The sequence below is a fragment of the Neofelis nebulosa genome, chromosome 17 (genome assembly GCF_028018385.1).
Source record: "Neofelis nebulosa isolate mNeoNeb1 chromosome 17, mNeoNeb1.pri, whole genome shotgun sequence".
Classification (NCBI taxonomy): Eukaryota; Metazoa; Chordata; class Mammalia; order Carnivora; family Felidae; genus Neofelis; species Neofelis nebulosa.
The window spans coordinates 2081815-2101220 of NC_080798.1; the positions used below are offsets into that span (position 1 = coordinate 2081815).

Sequence of the window (19406 nt, forward strand, 5' to 3'; positions counted from 1 at the left end):
TTTGCCTCCGGAAATGTGTCTGGGAAGACCTTGCTGCAGCCAAGGTCAAAGAGGTTTTGGCCTGCTTTCTCCTCGAGGATTTTGATGGCTTCCTGTCTTGCATTTAGGTCTTTCATCCATTTTGAGTTTATTTTTGTGTATGGTGTAAGAAAGTGGTCCAGGTTCATTCTTCTGCATGTCATTGCCCAGTTTTCCCAGCACCACTTGCTGAAGAGACTTTTTTTTTTCCATTGGATATTCTTTTCTGCTTCGTTGAAGATGAGTTGACCATACATTTATGGGTCCATTTCTGGGTTTTCTATTCTGTCCCATTGGCCTATGTGTCTGTTCTTGTGCCAGTACCATACTGTCTTGATGATTACAGCTTTGTAGTATAGCTTGAAGTCCGGGATTGTGATGCCTCTAGCTTTGGTTTTCTTTTTCAGGATTTCCTTGTCTATGCAGGGCCTTCTGTGGTTCCATAAAAATTTTAGGATTATTTGTTCTAGCTCTGTGAAGAATGCTGGCAGTATTTTGATATGGATTGCGTTAAATGTGTAGATTACTTTGGGTAGTATTGGCATTTTAACAATATTTGTTCTTCCAATCCATGAGCATGGGACGTTTTTCCATTTCTTTGTGTCTTCAATTTCTTTCATAAGCTTTCTATAGTTTTCAGAGTATAGATATTTTACCTCTTTGGTTAGGTTTATTCCTAAATATCCAGATGGCCAACAGACACATAAAAAGATGCCCAACATCACTTATCACCAGGGAAATGCAAATCAAAACCACAATGAGATACCACCTCACACCTGTCAGAATGGCTAAAATTAACAACACAGGAAACAACAAATGTTGACGAAGATGTGGAGAAAAGGGAACCCTCTTACACTGTTGGTGGGAATGTAAACTGGTGCAGCTGCTCTGGAAAACAGTATGGAGGCTCCTCAAAAAGTTAAAAATAGAATTACCCTATGACCCAGCAATTTTACTAGTAGGTATTTACCCAAAGAACACAAAATACAGATTCAAAAGGGTACAGGCACCTTATAGCATCATTATCAACAATAGCCAAACTACAGAAAGAGCCCAAGTGTCCATTGACTGATAAAGAAGATTTGTCATATATATATATATATATATATATATATATATATATATATATAACATAATTACAGTAATGATATTTCACCATATTCACTGGTCTCTCCTACACTCAAGGGGAAGGGATTATACAAAGGTGTGGGTCATTTGGAGTCATCTTAGAATTTTGCCCACCATAGCATCTGTGAGAGCAAAGCAAAACTTATCTGGAGGAGGATACATTTATCTTGTGCCTTGAAGAAAACCCAACGTTATTTTTTTAATGGCAATGACGATGAAAATTCAAAGACAACCAGGCACCCAAGGAAACAAGAGAAAATGAGTAAGAAGCAGAAGAAAAAACAACACACAGCAGAAGCTGACCCAGGGACATTTGAGACACCGGAGTCACCGGTTACAGATTATACAACCATGTTTGCAATGTTTGAAGAAATGTAACTTTGGAAATATCTGTAGGAAACAGAAACCTATAAAAAGGGACAGGTGGTTTGAAAAGGAATCAGAGAGAATGTCTAGAAACACAAAAATCACAAAACTGGAAATACAGACAACAGAGATTTATTTAACAGCAGATGGAACACAGCCAGAAGAAGAATTATGAACTAGAAGAAATAATAACAAAATTATCCATAATTCAGCACAGAGAGACAAAAAAATAAGAAAAAATACAAAAGAGAGACTAAGAGGAGTGAGAAGATCCAGTATGCAATCAATTAAAGTCCCAAGAGAAAAGATACAGAATGGAGTCATGATGGTCAAGTGAACTTGACTGAGCTTAGAGAGAAACCCCCAGCAGAGCAGAGGTTAGAGCAATATTTGAAGAAAAAATGGCTGGGAATTTCCCAGAACTAATGAAAGATACCAATATACACATTGAATAAGTTCAGCAGATCCCAAGCATGATAAATAAAAAGCAATCAACACCCAGAAACATCACAAAATTCAGAAAAAAAACAAAGTTAGAGAGATTATCTTAAAGTCAGCCAGAGAAAAAAGGTCACCTTCCAAGGAATGGCAGTAAGACTGACCGATACCAGCAAAAATGGAAGTCAAAGTCAGTGAAGGATTTCCTTAATGTGTGGAAAGGCTATCTGCCTGTTGTATACCAGAAAAAGCATTGCTCAAGAATGAATGAAAAATAAAAATATTTTCAGATGAAAAGATTGAGAGTTTGCCACCAGTAGAAGACTGAAGGAAACACTAAATGGTATACTTTATACAGAAAGGAAGGAGATGTAAGGTGGAAAGTCTGAGTTGGAACAAAAAATGAAAAGGAAAGAAAGAGGTAAATATGGATCCAGGTGTGGACAAACATTATATAAAACAGAAACAAAAATGTCCAAAGGGGTCTGGAAAGCAAACAAGATACATTCAAAACACAAGGTAGTGGTGACATTTAGGCTGAGAGGAAATAACAGGAGTTAAAACATTCTGGGCGCCTGGGTGGCTCAGTCAGTTAAGTGTCCAACTTTGGCTCAGGTCATGATCTGATGGCTCCTGAGTTTGAGCCCCGAGTCAGGCTCTGTGCTCACAGCTCAAAGCCTGGAGCCTGCTTTGGATTCTGTGTCTCCGTCTCTCTCTGCCCCTCCTCTGCTCATGCTCTGTCACTGTATGTCTCTCAAAAATGAATAAATGTTAAAAAAATTAGAAATGGTTAAAGCATTCTAAGGTGTGGTGATCTGAAGACGCATGTACTCTATGATGCAGAAATTGCGCTCACAGAAATATACACTGGGGAATGCATGTGTCTGTGCTCTTGAACACAATGTAGATAATGTTCATAGCTACATTGATCATGGTGGCTGGAAACATAATGGAAACAATTCAAATGTCTATCAACCTTAGAATGTGCACATGTACACATATACATGAGTATGTGGTGATGGTTGCACATTTTTGTGAAAATATTAAAACCCACTGAACTGCACACTTAAAAAATTAGATTACATTGGTGGTTTGCACAACTCTGTAAAAATACCCCCTCCAAAAAAACCCATTTAACTGCACAATTTAAAAAATTTAATGTTTGTTTATTTTTGAGAGAGAGACAGAGTGTGAGCAGGGGATGGGGCAGAGGGAGAGAGGGAGACACAGAATACAAAGCAGGCTCTAGGCCCTGAGATGTCAGTACAGAGCCTGACGCGGGGCTCGAACCCACAAACCATGAGACCATGACCTGAGCTGAAGTCGGACGCTCAACCAACTGAGCCACCCAGGCGCTCTTTAAATGTACAATTTTAATGGGTGAGGTTTGGGGCACCTGGGTGACTCAGTTGCTTGAGACTCTTGATTTCTTCTGGGGTCATGATCTCAGGGTTTGCTGGATTGAGCCCTGTGTCAGGTTCTGCGCTGATGGTGCGGAGCCTGCTTAGGATTCTGTCTCTGTTTTTGTGCTCCTCCCCTGCTAATGCATTCTTTCTCTCTATACATCTCAAAATAAATAAACTTTAAAAAGAATAAATGAATGAAGTTCGTGGTATGTAAATTATATATCAATAAGGCTGTGAAAATATTGATTAAAACGATCACTCTTCCCAGGGTGCCTGGGTGGCTCAGTCAGTTGGGCATCCAACTTCAGCTCAGGTCATGATCTCACAGTTAATGGGTTCAAGCCTGGCATCAGGGTCTGTGCTGACAGCTCAGAGCTTGGAATCTGCTTCGGATTCTGTGTCTCTCTGTCTCTCTGCCCCTCCCCTGCTTGCACTCTGTCTCCCAAAAATGAATAAACATTAAAAAAATTTTTTTTAAATGATCACTCTTCCCTTCAAAAAAGAATGCCCATTTCTTTCCCACAAACATTGCAAATGAGTTCCCATTTACTGTCACTCGATGTTTTAATATTTGCCAATATCATCAGCAAATATAAAATTAATACTAGCAAGCATTTATCTACCGCTTACTAATCTTCAGAGGATATTCTGAGTTCATCTGTATTAAACACTCAGTCCTCACAACAACCCTATAAGGCAAGTACTATTATTAGTCCTTATTTCACAGATGAGAATTGGAGGCTCACAGAGACTAGGGAACTTTTCCAAGGCCACACAGCTAGTAAGTGACAAGGACAATGACATTGATCCAGGTAGTCTGGGGCCAGAGTCCTAGACTTTTCACCATGATACTCATTACTGAATCTTTTTCAAACATATATTTTACATTTCCTATACTTTAATAATCTTATATTTACGGGACTGTTACAAAGATAGCCCAGTTTCCATATAACCTCCTGACAGCCTCACTTAATATGACAGCTGAGACAACCATGTGTGTCTGTCAAAGAGATGGACATCGGCCCATTATTAGTAACTAAATGCGCTTTTTAGATTTCTCCATGTTTCTCACTCATTTCCCTCTTCTCTCCCAAGAGCCAATTCGGGGTCCCAGTTGCATTTAACTGCCTCCTTTTTACTGCACTCTTATTCTGGAATGTTCTATCGGGTAAGCTGCCTCCTTTTACCGCTCACTGATTCTGGAATGTTCTAGTAGGGAAACCCCCTCCTTTTTACTGCACCCTTATTCTGGAAAGTTCTATTGGGTAATCTGCCTTTTTTTTACCGCTCACTTATCCTGGAATGTTCTATTGGGTATGCTGCCTCCTTTTTACTGCTCACTTATTCTGGAATGTTCTACTGGGTAAGCTGCCTCCTTTTTTACCGCTCACTTATCCTGGAATGTTCTATTGGGTAAGCTGCCTCCTTTTTACTGCACCCTTATTCTGGAAAGTTCTATTGGGTAACATATTTAATATTCTGCTTGGCCATTTCCACTTCTCTTGTGAATTTTATGTTCATCTTCCTTGTCCATGCTTTATTGGCATTTTGATCTCTTGTAGTTTGTAAGAACTCCTTGTATATTGTATATTAGTTTATTTGATACAAAGGTCGTACTTAGTGCCTCCGTTTCCAGGACTGCCATAACAAGTACCACAGACTGAGTGGCTTAAACAACAGACATTTATTGTCTCAGAGTTCTGGAGGCTGGAAGTTAGAGGTCAAGGTGTCTGCAGGTTGGTTTGTTCTGAGGGCTCTGAAGGATCTGTTACAGGCCCCTCTCCTTGGCTTGTAGATGTTTGTCTTGTCCCTGTGTCTGTACACATCACCTTCCCTCATACATGTCTGCTTCCAAATTGCCCATTTTTATGAGTACACCATTAATATTGGATTAGAGGAATCCTAATCCAGGATGACCTCATCTTAACTAGTTACCTGTGCAGGGACCCCATTTCCAAATAACATCTCACTCTGAGTTCATAGGGGGTTAGCATTTCAACATCTGACTTTTGGGGTGTGGGACACAATTCCAATGCATAACGATTTATAATTTCTTTATTTTTATGTCATTGACTCATTCTACAACCCTTTTTTTTAATACCCCTAAGACACTTCTTTACAGACCACTGTAAACCACAGATCCCAGATCTTGTAAAATCATTAATGTTAGGGTGCCTGGGTGGCTCAGTTGGTTAAGCACCTGACTTCGGCTCAGGTCATGATCTCGCAGTTTGTGAGTTCGAGCCCCATGGCGGGCTCTGTGCTGACAGCTCAGAGACTAGAGCCTGTTTTGTATTCTGTGTCTCTCTCTTTTTCTGCCCCTCCCCTGTGCTCTCTCTCTCTCTCTCAAAAATAAATAAACATTAAAAATTTTTTAAAAATCATGGATGTTATATTCTAGCTGGGAGTCAAGCAGTAACTAAGTAAACAAATACATTTTCGACTTTCAGGTGGTAGTCGACATATGAAGAAAAATGCAGCATGACAAGGGGCGTAGAAGGACAGCAGGGCATGTATTTAGCCAGTATGGCCAAGGACAGCTTAGTGAGGAAAAGACAAATGAGCAAATGGTAGAACGAGCCATGCACTGAACTGAGGAGGGAACATTCCAGCAGAGGAAACAGTACATGCAAGGTGTTGAGATCAGGAGGCACTCAGGGCATTAGAAAGATGTGAGTGGAGCAGATTGGAGGGTGAGGGATGGCAGGAGATGAGGAGAGGCCGGGAGTGGGGAGACCGTGTGACCCGATTGGCTATGGTGAGGAGTATGGGTTGGATTAGCAAGCATGATAAAAAACAAAAAACAAAAACTCTGCAGGCCTTGGATGAGGCTGTGACCCAGGCTGGTCCCAGTTATGGGGTGTAGAGAATAAGCTTTAAAGACGCAAGGGCAGAACTAGGGTGTGTAGGTGCTCTGGCGGGGGTCCGCGCTGGCAGGGGTTTAGCCCAGGGCAGTGATGGCTTTTGGACTAACATGGTAACAGCAGAGGTGGTGACGGGTGGCGGGGGGGGGGGGGGGGGGGGGGCGTGGGGGCGTGGATGCTACAGTGAAACTTTGGTTTGCGAGCACAAATCATCCAGAAACACACTTGCAATCCAAAGCACTCGCATATCAAAGCAAATTTCAAGAACCTTTGACTCTGTTGTGATCATGTGGCATTGGGCGTCACGCACTACTCATATTGCAAGACATCGCTCATTTATCTGGAACCCTCGCGGAACGATTTACTTGCAATCCGAGCTTTTATTGTATGTTGAAAATCGAAAGTCTAAACTTTGGGGAGTTGAAAATTGTTTCCAGTGGTTGCATATGGGTTGTGGGAGAAACAATAGTAATGTAATGCAAAATGATACATAATGTAATATGCGGTAATATAAAATAACGATGTAATTTTAATAATATAAAGTAATATAATAATATAAAGTAATATAAAGCATAACAATGGCAGCAAACACATGCTTACTCTGAGCCATGCACTGTCCTATATGTGACACATGCAATTATATATGTATGTGACTACACGCTGTCCTGTATACGACACATACGATTACATATGTGTGTGTACACACACACACACACACACACACACACACACACACACACCCCTTTGGTCCTCATAATAACCCAGCCATGTGACCCTATAGCTACAACCATCCTGTTTTAGTGCTCGGGGTGAGTTTTAGGCTTCCAGCCTGAGTATCTGGGTGGAGAGTGGATGCCATTTACTGGGCTGGGGAAAACTGTAGGAAGATCAGATTTGGGGACACAAAGCCGTGGATCTACTTTAGTATGTTAACTGTGAGATGTCTGTTAGACATTCAGGCGGAGAAACAGCAGGACAGGGAAACACGGGGCTGAGGGTTGGGACTTGTCAGCATGTGGACACCAATTAGAGCCCAGGGGCTGGGTGTTATCACTCAGGAAATCATTGCAATTAGAGAGCACACACCTTCAGCATTGCTAATTGGGCTGAATATTTAGTGTCTGCACCAAACAGGGAAGTAACTCGGTGAAGAATAAACAGACGCCACGGTCTGACTCCAACTGACCTTAGCTAACCTGTCTGCAGACCCTGGAGTCCAGTGGGACTGCTCTTACCTGGTAACACAGGCTAGAAATTCCACCAGCCCCGAATCAGTTTAGCTCGGCATAACAACCCATTCTTTTACGGCTAAGAAAAGCCTCATTACGTTGAAACTCCCGGTGGTTCCCCAAGGACGAGAACTTTGCTGACATGCTTGGTGCCCGAGAGAGATCCCCCCCCGGTCCCCTCTGTCACCCTGGTATTGCAGGGCTGGGGCCTGGAGCAGGAGGAGCCAGACGGGACTGCAGTAATTGGCCTCCAACTCCCCTCCAGTAGCCACTGGAGACCAAGGCCTATGAGCTCGTTAGGAACTGGCAATCAGAGATTGGCCTGGGAATTGTGAAGAAAATTTTGACCTGTTTAACTCATTAGTAAAGCATCCGCAGTTCTGGCAGGCACTTCTTCCCCAAGGGCTAGTATCTTTGTGCTGAGAAAACACATCCCAGAATTCCAAGAGAGGAAAAGATTTTTTTTGGTGTGGCCGGACGCAGCCACTGCCTAGCCGTGTGCATTTCTTCTTGTAAAGTGGGCACATGGGTGAGGATGGGGCGATGGGGCTTTGACCGACTGGTTCACTCTTTGCCTCTCCAGTGCCGAGAACACTCAGTGCACATTCAGTGAAAACCTGTTAAATCACTGAGATGATCTTACATGTTTCTTTACTGCAGTGGTTCTCAATGAAGGGTGACTTGGCTCCCCAGGGGACCCTTGGTAGTGTCTAGAGACATTTTTGGTTGTCACAGCTGGAAAGGGGGGTGCTCCTGGCATTAGTGGTGGGGGGCAGGGATGCTGCTTAACATCCCGCAGTTAAGCCTGGGATAGTCCCCACAGCTTAGAATGATCCATCCCCAAATACCAAGTGTGCACGAATTGAGAAACCCTGATTTTCCAGCTTATAATTCACCTCTGTCTACCAGAACTTAAGAGCCAGGGTCCAGCTTGCTCACTGCTGTATCTCCAGCAAATAGAATCATGTCTGATGAGTAGATACTCCATAACTTTGCATTGACTGGAGTGATGGCACTAGGCACCTGCTTCAGAGTCTCTGTGTTCTTCCTTTTTCAAACACTGGGCGCTTGCTTGAACACGTGCTGGAGATCTGCCAATGAGCCAGAAACAGCCCCTGCTCTTCAGAAAGGCTCCTTCTGGCGGGGAAGACCCAGCCACCCATGCATGGGCTCTCCATGTGTGACAAAGGCATAGCTCCTTTCAGGGAAATAGAACTGCAGACAGAAATACTTTGTGATGTGACAAAAATGGCATTTTACTTCTGTGATATTCTGCCCCCCCCAAGCATAGAACCCCAGTGTAATCACAAGAAAAACATCAGACAAATCCCAATTGAGGGGCACTCTATAAAATCCCTGAGAAGAGTGATTTTTCAGTGAGAAAACCTGAAAACGTGGCCTGATCAACAGTCATGGCGTGTCCTAAATTGTGCAGATAGAGTGTGCCATTGACATGACAGGATGAAATGGCACCAGACTTTTGTGGTCCCATAACCCCATCCTAACTGTGAAAAAAAAACATCAAATCCGTATACAGACGCACCTTACGGTAGACCTGAACAGTTCTTCTCAAAACTGTGTGGGTCACCAAAGACAAAGTCTGAGACAGTGTCACAGAGCCTCAGGGGACACGGTGCTTCTGTGTAAAGCCATGTTCTGGATGGGATCCTGGAACAGAAAAAGGACCTCAGGTAAAAAGTCATCAAATACGAATAACTTACGAACTTCAGTTAATTTTATGTGTCAGCCTGACAGCCTTAGGACGCCCAGATACCTGGCTACACATTATTTCTGAGTGTGTCTGTGGGGCTGTTTCCAGATGAGATTGGCATTTGAAGTGGTGGACCAGGTAAGCCACTGGCCCTCCCCCATATAGGTGGGCATCGGCCAATGTGCAGACAGTGTTCAAATCCCCCAATTGTTGGTTTAGTTTTTTGAATAAATGTTCTAATGATACCCAGCCATTGCATTTGATATATTTGTCTCTTAAATGTATTTTAATCTATGAGGATTTCCCTCTAAAGTTTCCCCCACATTTTGTTTGTTGAAGAACTGGTGGGGCACTTGCTATCTTGACAGCATAGTGGTTAAGGGCATGAGATCTCAAGTCAGGTAACCTAGTTATTTTGAAAAGATTAAAAAAAATTTTTTTTAATGTTTATTTTTGAGGGAGAGAGAGAGAGAGAGAGAGAGAGAGAGAGAGAGAGAGAGAGAAAGAAAGCAAGGGAGGGGCAGAGAGAGCAGGGGGTGGGGGAGACAGAATCCGAAGCAGGCTGCAGGCTCTGAGCTGTCAGCACAGAGCCTGATGTGGGTCTTGAACTCATGAACCTTGAGATCATGACCTGAGCCAAAGTCCGACGCTTAACCGACTGAGCCACCCAGCTGCCCCTCAAAAGATTTTTTTAATTGAAGTGTAATTAACATACAGTGTTATACTCATGCTGGAGTATTACTCAGCCACAAGAAAGACTAAGATCTTGCCATTTGCAACAACATGCACCGACCTAGTTTTTTTTAAATATCCTTTTTATTTAAGTGTTACCTATGTACAGAAAAGTACATGAATCGTAATTGTGAAGCTTGGTGAGTTTTCCCAAATAAACGTGCCCTTGCAACCAGCAACTTATTGGGAGACAAATATTATCAGCGCCCTGGAAATCCCCATCCCCCCTACCAGACTCTACTATCCCACAAAGGCATTAACATCATTGATCAGTTTTTACATGTTTTAAAACTTGACAAAGTTTTAAAGCATACAAAATCTTTTCTGGCTTCTTTTTCTCAAATTAGGTTTCTAGATAGATCCATATTGTTGCTTTTGGCTGGTTTCCATTGTCTCTCACTATTGTATGAATATACCACCATTTATTTAAGCATTTATATCATTGAGGGTGGCAGTTTCTTATAAAGTTAATCATACATCTATCCTAGGGCACAGAAACCCCACTTCTTGTTGGGGGTGGGGCGATGGTACCAGTCTGTGTCTTGAAAGGGATTTGGGTTACCCAGGCATGTGCATTTGTTAAAACTTATCAAAAATTATCTGGGCATTTTTCTGTAGGTAAACTTTACCCCCAAAATAAAACAAAAAAAGAACTGTCAGTGAAATCCAGTTAGCAATGTACATGCTGAAATACTGGAAGACCACATACTAGTGATTGTAACTTACTTTGAGATGCATAAAAAATTAAGATGCACTCACAGGTGGATAGAGGGATGGAGATATGGATAGACATGTTATAAAGCAAGTTAGTAAGTTGTTTATTGTATTCTCCATGCTCAGAGAATGATGAGGAGAAATATAACTGAATACCAGAGAGTGCATGAGGAGATGGCTGTGTTAGACAGGTGATCAGGCTTTCTGGGGGTCTGGTGACATTTGATGTGAGATTCAAATAGAAAAAAGAAACCAGGGGCGCCTGGGTGGCGCAGTCGGTTAAGCGTCCGACTTCAGCTAGGTCACGATCTCGCGGTCCGTGAGTTCGAGCCCCGCGTCGGGCTCTGGGCTGATGGCTCGGAGCCTGGAGCCTGTTTCCGATTCTGTGTCTCCCTCTCTCTCTGCCCCTCCCCCGTTCATGCTCTGTCTCTCTCTGTCCCAAAAATAAATAAAAAAACGTTGAAAAAAAAAATTTAAAAAAAAAAAAAAAGAAAAAAGAAACCAGCCATGTGGAGGGTTGGGGAGTTTCATAACAGAGCCACACTTGTTTGGGTGTAAAATGATATTTCTGGGTTTTTCCAAATGCTCCAGTGGAGTTGGCATCCTGAGAGACCTGTGCTGCCCAGGAGCTTGCACATGGCTGCATATTCTGAGAAGAGCTCCATAGGCCAGTAAGAAGGAGGCTTCTCACTTGTCCTGGTGGCTCAGGACTACCTGCCATAGCATGGAGTATGTCTGCCAACATTTCTCTGTCCCCTTGGGGATATACCCCATTCCTGCAAGTCCCACTAGGCTCTGGGTCACAGTACTCTGCCCCAACTGGCTGCAGGTGAGAGCACGGGGTCCAGGCTTAGCCAGTCATAGCTTCCCACCCCTGGTGACATTTGTTGGTTCTCAGTGAAGGCAGCAACACAGACACAGCTAATTAGTTTTTTGTTGGGATGGACTGAAGGGTTTTGGGATCATGAAGATTTTGCTGGAGTTGGGGAGATGTTAGCCATATTTCTTCATGCCCAGGATGTGAGAAATTCCATGCAAGGAACACATGGATATGAGTGATAATGAGATTGAGAGGTGGAGAAGGAGCTAGAAAGGTGGAGGTATGTAAAGAGAGAGATGGAGAGAGAGGAAGAGAGAGAGAGAGAAATGATAGATAGATAGATAGATAGATAGATAGATAGATAGATAGATAGATAGGAGATGGATGGATGGATGGATGAATAGAGATGATAGATAGATAGATAGATAGATAGATAGATAGATAGATAGATAGATATAGATGATATATAGATAGTAGAGAGATGATAGATAAATAGATGATAGATAAATGATAGGTAGAAGATAGATGATAGATAGATAGATAGGAGATGGATGGATGGATGAATAGAGATGATAGATAGATAGATAGATATAGATAGATGATATATAGATAGTAGAGAGATGATAGATAGATAAATAGATGATAGATAAATGATAGGTAGAAGATAGATGATAGATAGATAGATAGATAGATAGATAGATGATATATAGATAGTAGATAGTTTACTTATAGATAGACAGGGGCGCCTGGGTGGCTCAGTCGGTTAAGCAGCCAACTTCGGCTCAGGTCATGATCTCGCGGTCCGTGAATTCGAGCCCTGTGTCGGGCTCTGTGCTGACAGCTCAGAGCCTGGAGCCTGTTTCAGAGTCTGTGTCTCCCTCTCTCCGACCCTCCCCCATTCATGCTCTGTCTCTCTCTGTCTCAAAAATAAATAAACGTTAAAAAAAATTAGATAGACAGATAGATGGATGATAGATAAATGATAGATAGATAGGTATAAGATAGATGATAGATAGATAGGTAGATAGATAGTAGATAGTTGACTTATAGATAGATAGATGGATGATAGATAAATGATAGATAGGTATAAGATAGACGATAGATATATAGATAGATAGATAAATGATAGGTATATAGAAGATAGATAAATAGATAATAGTAGATAGAAAGATAGATAGATAGATAGATAGATAGATAGATAGATAGATAGATAGATGATATATAGATAGTAGATAGTTGACTTATAGATAGATAGATGGATGATAAATGATAGATAGGTATAAGATAGATAGATAGATAGATAGATAGATAGATAGATAGATGATATATACAGAAAGATCTGGAAGATGGGATCCCTAGTTCTTCCAAGGATTACATTCCTTTGCTTTCTTTCTTTGACTCTGTGACCTCCTCCATTCTTCCAAGTTCCACGATCCAGAAAATTCTATTTCAGCTTAACCTTATTTGGGTTGGGTTTTGGTCACATTTGCTGCTGAAATAAACCTGAAGTCTTACCACCAAAATATACCCCAAATCTCTCCACCTTTCCCCATCACCAGCACTATCTCCTGCCTGGACACCTGCTGTCACCTCCTGATTGGCCTCCAGGCACCAAAACTTGCCTCTTTGAAGTCCATCCTCCTCAAGGCCATCAGGGTGAGCTGGCAGGTAGAATCTTCAGATGGTCTGTCCTCAAGACCATCAGGGTGAGCTGGAAGGTGGAATCTTTAGATGTCATGCATGATAAGATTTCCATGCAGACCTGGAGGAGAGGACTGTCTGGGCTGTTACAGCCTGTCACAGCTTAGACGGTGTCTCTGGACTATTTGGCGCTTGTAAGGAAGATGCCCAGAGTGGGTGGGTACAGAGAGCAATAACTGAGGCTTTTGGTACAGAGATGTACAACCTTTCTCTTCCTCCCACCCCTTCTTTCCTGATTTATTAGCACCATATCACTTGTGGTTGCATGTGGCCCACCTGGATAATCCGGGCTCATCCCCTATCTCAGGATCCTTAGTCACACCTGCAAAATCCCTTTGGCCATGTAATGTAACATGCTTACAGGCTCTGGGGATTGGGATATGGACCTCTCTTGAGGGGATAAAGGGCATTATTCTATCTACCACAGAAGGCCAGCAAGAAACTGGAGTCCTCAGCCTAACTGCCCACCAGGGACTGGATTCTAACAACTGTGTCATCTTGGAAGTATATCCAACCCTGGATATATTTGAGAGGAAGCCTTGGCTTGGGATGAAGACCCGCTGGACGTCATGCTATTTGTTCTTAAGCAAAGGACCCATCGAAGCTGTTCCTGATCCACACAATTGTGAGATGATACGTATGCGTTGTTTTAAGCCACAATTTGTGATGTGTTGTGTAACAACAGAGCGCATGCATTCGTGTGACTCACTTTGGCAAAGAGATGCTGGTACTTGTGATGCACACTACAGCTTGGGATGAGTCTTGCCCATCTGCCCTTGCAATGAAAGCATGCCTGGGTGAACCTTCTGGGGGACCAGAGCCGGTGGAGCAGAGGAGGACCTTCTGGAGGACCAGAGCCGGTGGAGCAGAGGAGGACCTTCTGTAGGACGAGAGCCGGTGGAGCAGAAGAGGACCTTCTGGAGGACCAGAGCTGGTGGATCAGAGGAGGACCTTCTGTAGGATGGGAGCAGGTGGAGCAGAGGAGGACCTTCTGGAGGACCAGAGCCGGTGGAGCAGAGGAGGACCTTCTGGAGAGAGGAGGACCTTCTGGAGGACCAGAGCCGGTGGAGCAGAGGAGGACCTTCTGGAGGACCAGAGCCGGTGGATCAGAGGAGGACCTTCTGGAGGACCAGAGCCGGTGGAGCAGAGGAGGACCTTCTGGAGGACCAGAGCTGGTGGATCAGAGGAGGACCTTCTGTAGGATGGGAGCAGGTGGAGCAGAAGAGGACCTTCTGGGGAGGGAGAGCAGGTGGAGAAGAAGAGAGCCTTCTGTAGGACAAGAGCAGGTGGATCAGAGGAGGACCTTCTGGAGGACCAGACCTGGTGGAGCAGAGGAGGACCTTCTGGGGGATGAGAGCCGGTGGAGCAGAGGAGGACCTTCTGGAGGACCAGAGCTGGTGGATCAGAGGAGGACCTTCTGTAGGATGGGAGCAGGTGGAGCAGAAGAGGACCTTCTGGGGAGGGAGAGCAGGTGGAGAAGAAGAGAGCCTTCTGTAGGACAAGAGCAGGTGGAGCAGAGGAGGACCTTCTGGAGGACCAGACCTGGTGGAGCAGAGGAGGACCTTCTGGGGGATGAGAGCCGGTGGAGCAGAGGAGGACCTTCTGGAGGACGAGAGCAGGAGGAGCAGAGGAGGACCTCCTCAGAACCTGACTGTCCTGCTTCCAGAAGCCCAAACCATTTCACAAGGACACCCCGTGGAGAGGCCACATGTAGGGGTTCCAGCTGACCACAAGCTGACCTCCCAAATATGAGCACAGATACTTCCATATCTCTCCAGCTTCCAGCCGTGGTGTTACCTCCAGCCTCAAGGCTTCCCAGCGGAGGCCCCAGACATAGTGCAGCAAAGACAAACCATCCTGCTGAGCTCTGTTCTACATCCCAACCCAAAGAATCAGGAGGATGTTAATAGGGTTGCCTCATGCCTCTAGGTTTGAGGCAGGTTGTCAGGCAGCAGTAATAACCCAAGCAGGGGCAGGCACCACTCTCCCAGGAGAACCCTGACCCTGTGCAGAACCAGCAGGCAATTTGCTCTGGGAACTGGGGCCTCAGTTCTGGGAGATGATCTGTAGGCACTAACCAATCACAACGGCCCTTTTCTCCTTTGCTGGTGGTTGGTTTAGGAGTGAGCATGTGACCCAATCTGGCCAGTGAGATTTAATGAGAAGTTCCCTCCTGCTCCAAAGAAATATTTTCCTCCACATAAAAAAGAATGAGGCAAAGGGTGGGACTGCATTCCTCACTCTCCATCTTCCTCCCGTCCTTTCTTCTGGATGTTTTCTGGTGAGGATGGGGCACTGGGAGCTGTTTTGTGATCATGAGGGAAAATCCTAGATTCTCACAGAGAAGCAAGTCTGATATCATTGATACCTTGAATTGCCCAATTTACAACTACTCATCTATGGTCATTTTGTTGTATGAGGTGGTGAGGTTGCTAGATCTAGCAAACAGAAGTGTAGGACTCCAAGTTAAATTGGAGTTTCAGATAGACAAGCTTTTTAAAAAGTATTTCTTTTCTAAATTTAAATTCAAGTTAGTTAGCATACAGTGTCATCTTGGTTTCAGGAGTAGAACTCCATGTTTCATCTCTTTAACTTTTATTTATTTTTGAGAGACAGAGAGACACAGTATGAGCAGTGGAGGAGCAGAGAGAGAGGGAGACACAAAATCTGAAGCAGGCTCAAGGCTCTGAGCTATCAGCACAGGGCCCAATGTGGGGCTCGAACTCATGAACCGGGAGATCATGACCTGAGCCCAAGTTGGACGTTCAACTGACTGAACCACCCTGGGCACTCCGCGTATTTCATCTGGTACATACAATGCCCAGTGCTCATCCCAACAAATGCCCTCCTTAATAGCCATCACGCATTTAGCCCATCCCCTCACCCACCTGCCCTCCAACAATCCTCAGTTTGTTCTCTGTATTTAAGAGTCTCTTATGGTTTGCCTCCCTCTCCCGTGCTATGTTTTGGACATACTTATTCTAAAAATCATTAGTATAATTATACTTTAAGGAAACTTTATTTATATGAAATTTAAATTTAATTGAGTGTCCTGTATTTTACTTGGCAATTTTAAGAGACAGTAAACTTATTATTATTTCTAGAGGCAGTAGAATGTAATGGATATATGTTCTCTGGAGCAAGACTGCATGAATCCAAATCCCACTTCTTTCTTTTAGGAGCTACGTGGCATCAGGACAGTTACCTACTGTAATTCCATTCTCCTCATCTATAAAGTGGGGGTGATGATAATGATGGTGAGGATAGTCAGCCCATGGCATTGTTATGAGAATTAAATTGACATACATAAGTCACATAAGGTGTGCCTGGCCCATATATGTACAATTTAAATGCTGGATGTTATAATGATGTGGGTAAGCATGTGGGATCTGGCATCAGACATCCAGGTTTGAAACATGGCTCAGCTGTTTCCTATCTAGCATGAACCCAACCCCTTGTGTGTTTCCTTTTTTCTCATCTGTAAAGTGGAGATACTAATAATTCCTACCTCATGGGGTTATTGTAAGGAAAACATTCATAATATATGAAAAGCTATCAGTGCCTGGCACATGGTAAGCCCTTAACTAAGTTATTATTGCTTAGGCCACTTTTAAAAATCTTTTTTGTAATGTTTATTTATTTTGAGGGAGAGAGAGGGAGACACAGAATCTGAAGCAGGCTCCAGGCTCCAAGCTGTCAGCACAGAGCCTGACATGGGGCTTGAACCCATGAACTGTGAGATCATGACCTGAGCTGAGCTCAAACAACTGAGCCACCCAGGTGCCCCCCAGGGTTTTAGTTTTTAATGTTTATTTATTTATTTTGAGAGAGAGAAAGAGAGAGAGTAAGCGAGCAGGGGAGGGGCAGAGAGAGAGAAGGAGAGAGAGAGAATCCCCAGTAGTCTCTACGCTGTCAGTGCAGAGCCTGACATGGGGCTCGAACCCATGAAATTGTGAAGTTATGACCTGAGCCGAAATCAATGTCAGGTGCTTAAACAGCTGAGCCATTCAGGTGCCCCAATTCCAGGGGTTTTGACAAATGAATAATGACATATGCCCTTCGCTACAGCATCCTACTGAATAGTTCTACAGCCCTAAAGTTCCTCTGGGTTCCTACTGTATATCTCTCCTTCTCCTCATCCCCTGACAACCACTGATCTTTCCTCTGTATGTTTGTCTTTCCCAGAATGTCATAAAGCTGGTATCACACAGTATGTAGTCTTTTCACATTGGCTTATTTCACTTAATTATATGCATCTAAAGGTCCTCCAGTCTTTTCATGACTTGATAGCTCATTTCTTTTCAGCACTGACTAATATCCCATAGTCTGGATGGACCACAGTTTATTTATCCCTTCACCTACTGAAGGACATCTTCGTTGCCTCCAAGTTTGGGCAATTATGAATAAAGCTGCTAGAAACATCCCCCCATTCAAGTTTTTGTGTGGGCATAAGTTTTCTTTTTTTTTTTTTTTTTTTTTTTTTTTTTTTATTTATTTTTGGGACAGAGAGAGACAGAGCGTGAACGGGGGAGGGGCAGAGAGAGAGGGAGACACAGAATCGGAAACAGGCTCCAGGCTCCGAGCCATCAGCCCAGAGCCTGACGCGGGGCTCGAACTCACGGACCGCGAGATCGTGACCTGGCTGAAGTCGGACGCTTAACCGACTGCGCCACCCAGGCGCCCCTGGGCATAAGTTTTCAATTCCTTTTGGTAAATATCAAGGAGTGCAGTTGCCAGATCATATGATAAGACTATGTTTAGTTTTGTAAGAAACTGCAAGTTGTCCTCCAAAGTGACTGCACCATTTTGTGTTCCCACCAGCCATGAACGAGAGTTCCTGTCTCCACATCCTCGCCCACATTTAGTGACATTGGTGTTCTGGATCTGGGACATTCTAATAGGTGTTCAGTAGTGTCTCATTGTTTAATTTGCATTCCTTGTGTGTATAAGGTGGAGACCATTTTCATATGCAAATTTGCCATCTGTATATTTTCTTTGGTGAGGTGTCCATTAAGGCCTTTTGCCCATTTTTAAAATGAGTATCTCTTTTTCTTATTGTTGAATTTCAGGAGTTCTTTGTATATTGTGGATAGTAGTCCTTTATCAGATGTGCCTTTTGCAGTATTTCCTCTTAGTTTGTAGCTTATCTCATTCTCTAACAGAAGCCACTCTTGAAAGACATTTGGTATCTTGCAGCTGAATGCACTCTTCCAGAGACAGGTAAGTACAGTACTTACGCTTGGTGAGATACCCAATTATGGTGCCGTGTCCTCCTTTGACCAAAAGGTGGCTTGTCCACCATTCCTTCTCATGCCTCAAGGATTGGAAATGTTCAAAGTCAACTCATTGCAGAGATTCCAGAAGACAATACTTTAGTCTCAATTCTGTGTTTTCTGAGATAAAGTGATTTGGCTTTTCCATAGATTTTAGAAGCTGCCTCATACAATTCCAATAGTTTGAATGTTTTTGCTTAAGTTATCCATTCATTGATTCCACCAGCAAATCTTTGTTGAGTGCCTACTATGTGTTAGGCACTGCTCTGAGCACTACTGATAGTATAGTGAACAAAACAGACCAAAGCCCTTTCCTCATGAAACTTACATTCTGGTGGGAAAGTCATACAATGTACAAAGTTCATGAAGTACATAGCATGTCTAGTGGTGATAAATGCAATGGAGGAATTATATAGCATGTCTAGTGGTGATGAGTGCAATGGAGGGGAGTGTTGGCTTCAGGCATGGCTGAATCTAGCAGATTCAGTGATATCAGACTATAAAAGCTTGGAAAGGAATAGATAATGCCTGGGTATTTTTGCCTCTCTGCCCCCAGATCTGTAAGGGAATTTGAGTCCAAAGAATAAGCAATGGCCCAGGAGGCTTGACTTTCATAAGCTGAGTGAGAAGGACCCAAGGAATTAAATCTTGATATTTTCCAGGCAGAAAGAAAATAATAGCAAAATCATGATAATAATAATCACCATCATCACCATCATCACCACCATCACCGTCCCCATCATCATCACCACCACCACTATCATCATCACCGCCATCACCATCATCGCCATCACCATCATCATCGCCACCACCATCATCATCACCATCACCATCACCACCACCACCACCATCATCATCGCCAACACCATCACCATCACCATTACCACCATCATCATCACCACCACCACCATCAGGATCACCACCATCCTCATCGCCACCACCATCATCATCATCACCACCATCATCATCACCACCACCATCATCATCACTATCACCATCATCATCA

General features: G+C 43.5%; 1 protein-coding gene across 1 annotated transcript in view; it reads left to right on the top strand.

Moving 5' to 3' along the window:
• LOC131499477 (zinc finger protein 215-like) overlaps nucleotides 1-19174 on the top strand; it is a 62553-nt gene extending 43379 nt beyond the window's left edge. The window contains exon 7 of the mRNA XM_058707516.1: nucleotides 19063-19174. Coding sequence (XP_058563499.1) covers nucleotides 19063-19077 — 15 coding nt within the window. The 3' untranslated portion in view covers nucleotides 19078-19174. The remainder of the gene's footprint in view (nucleotides 1-19062) is intronic.
• Nucleotides 19175-19406: the final 232 nt, after the last annotated feature.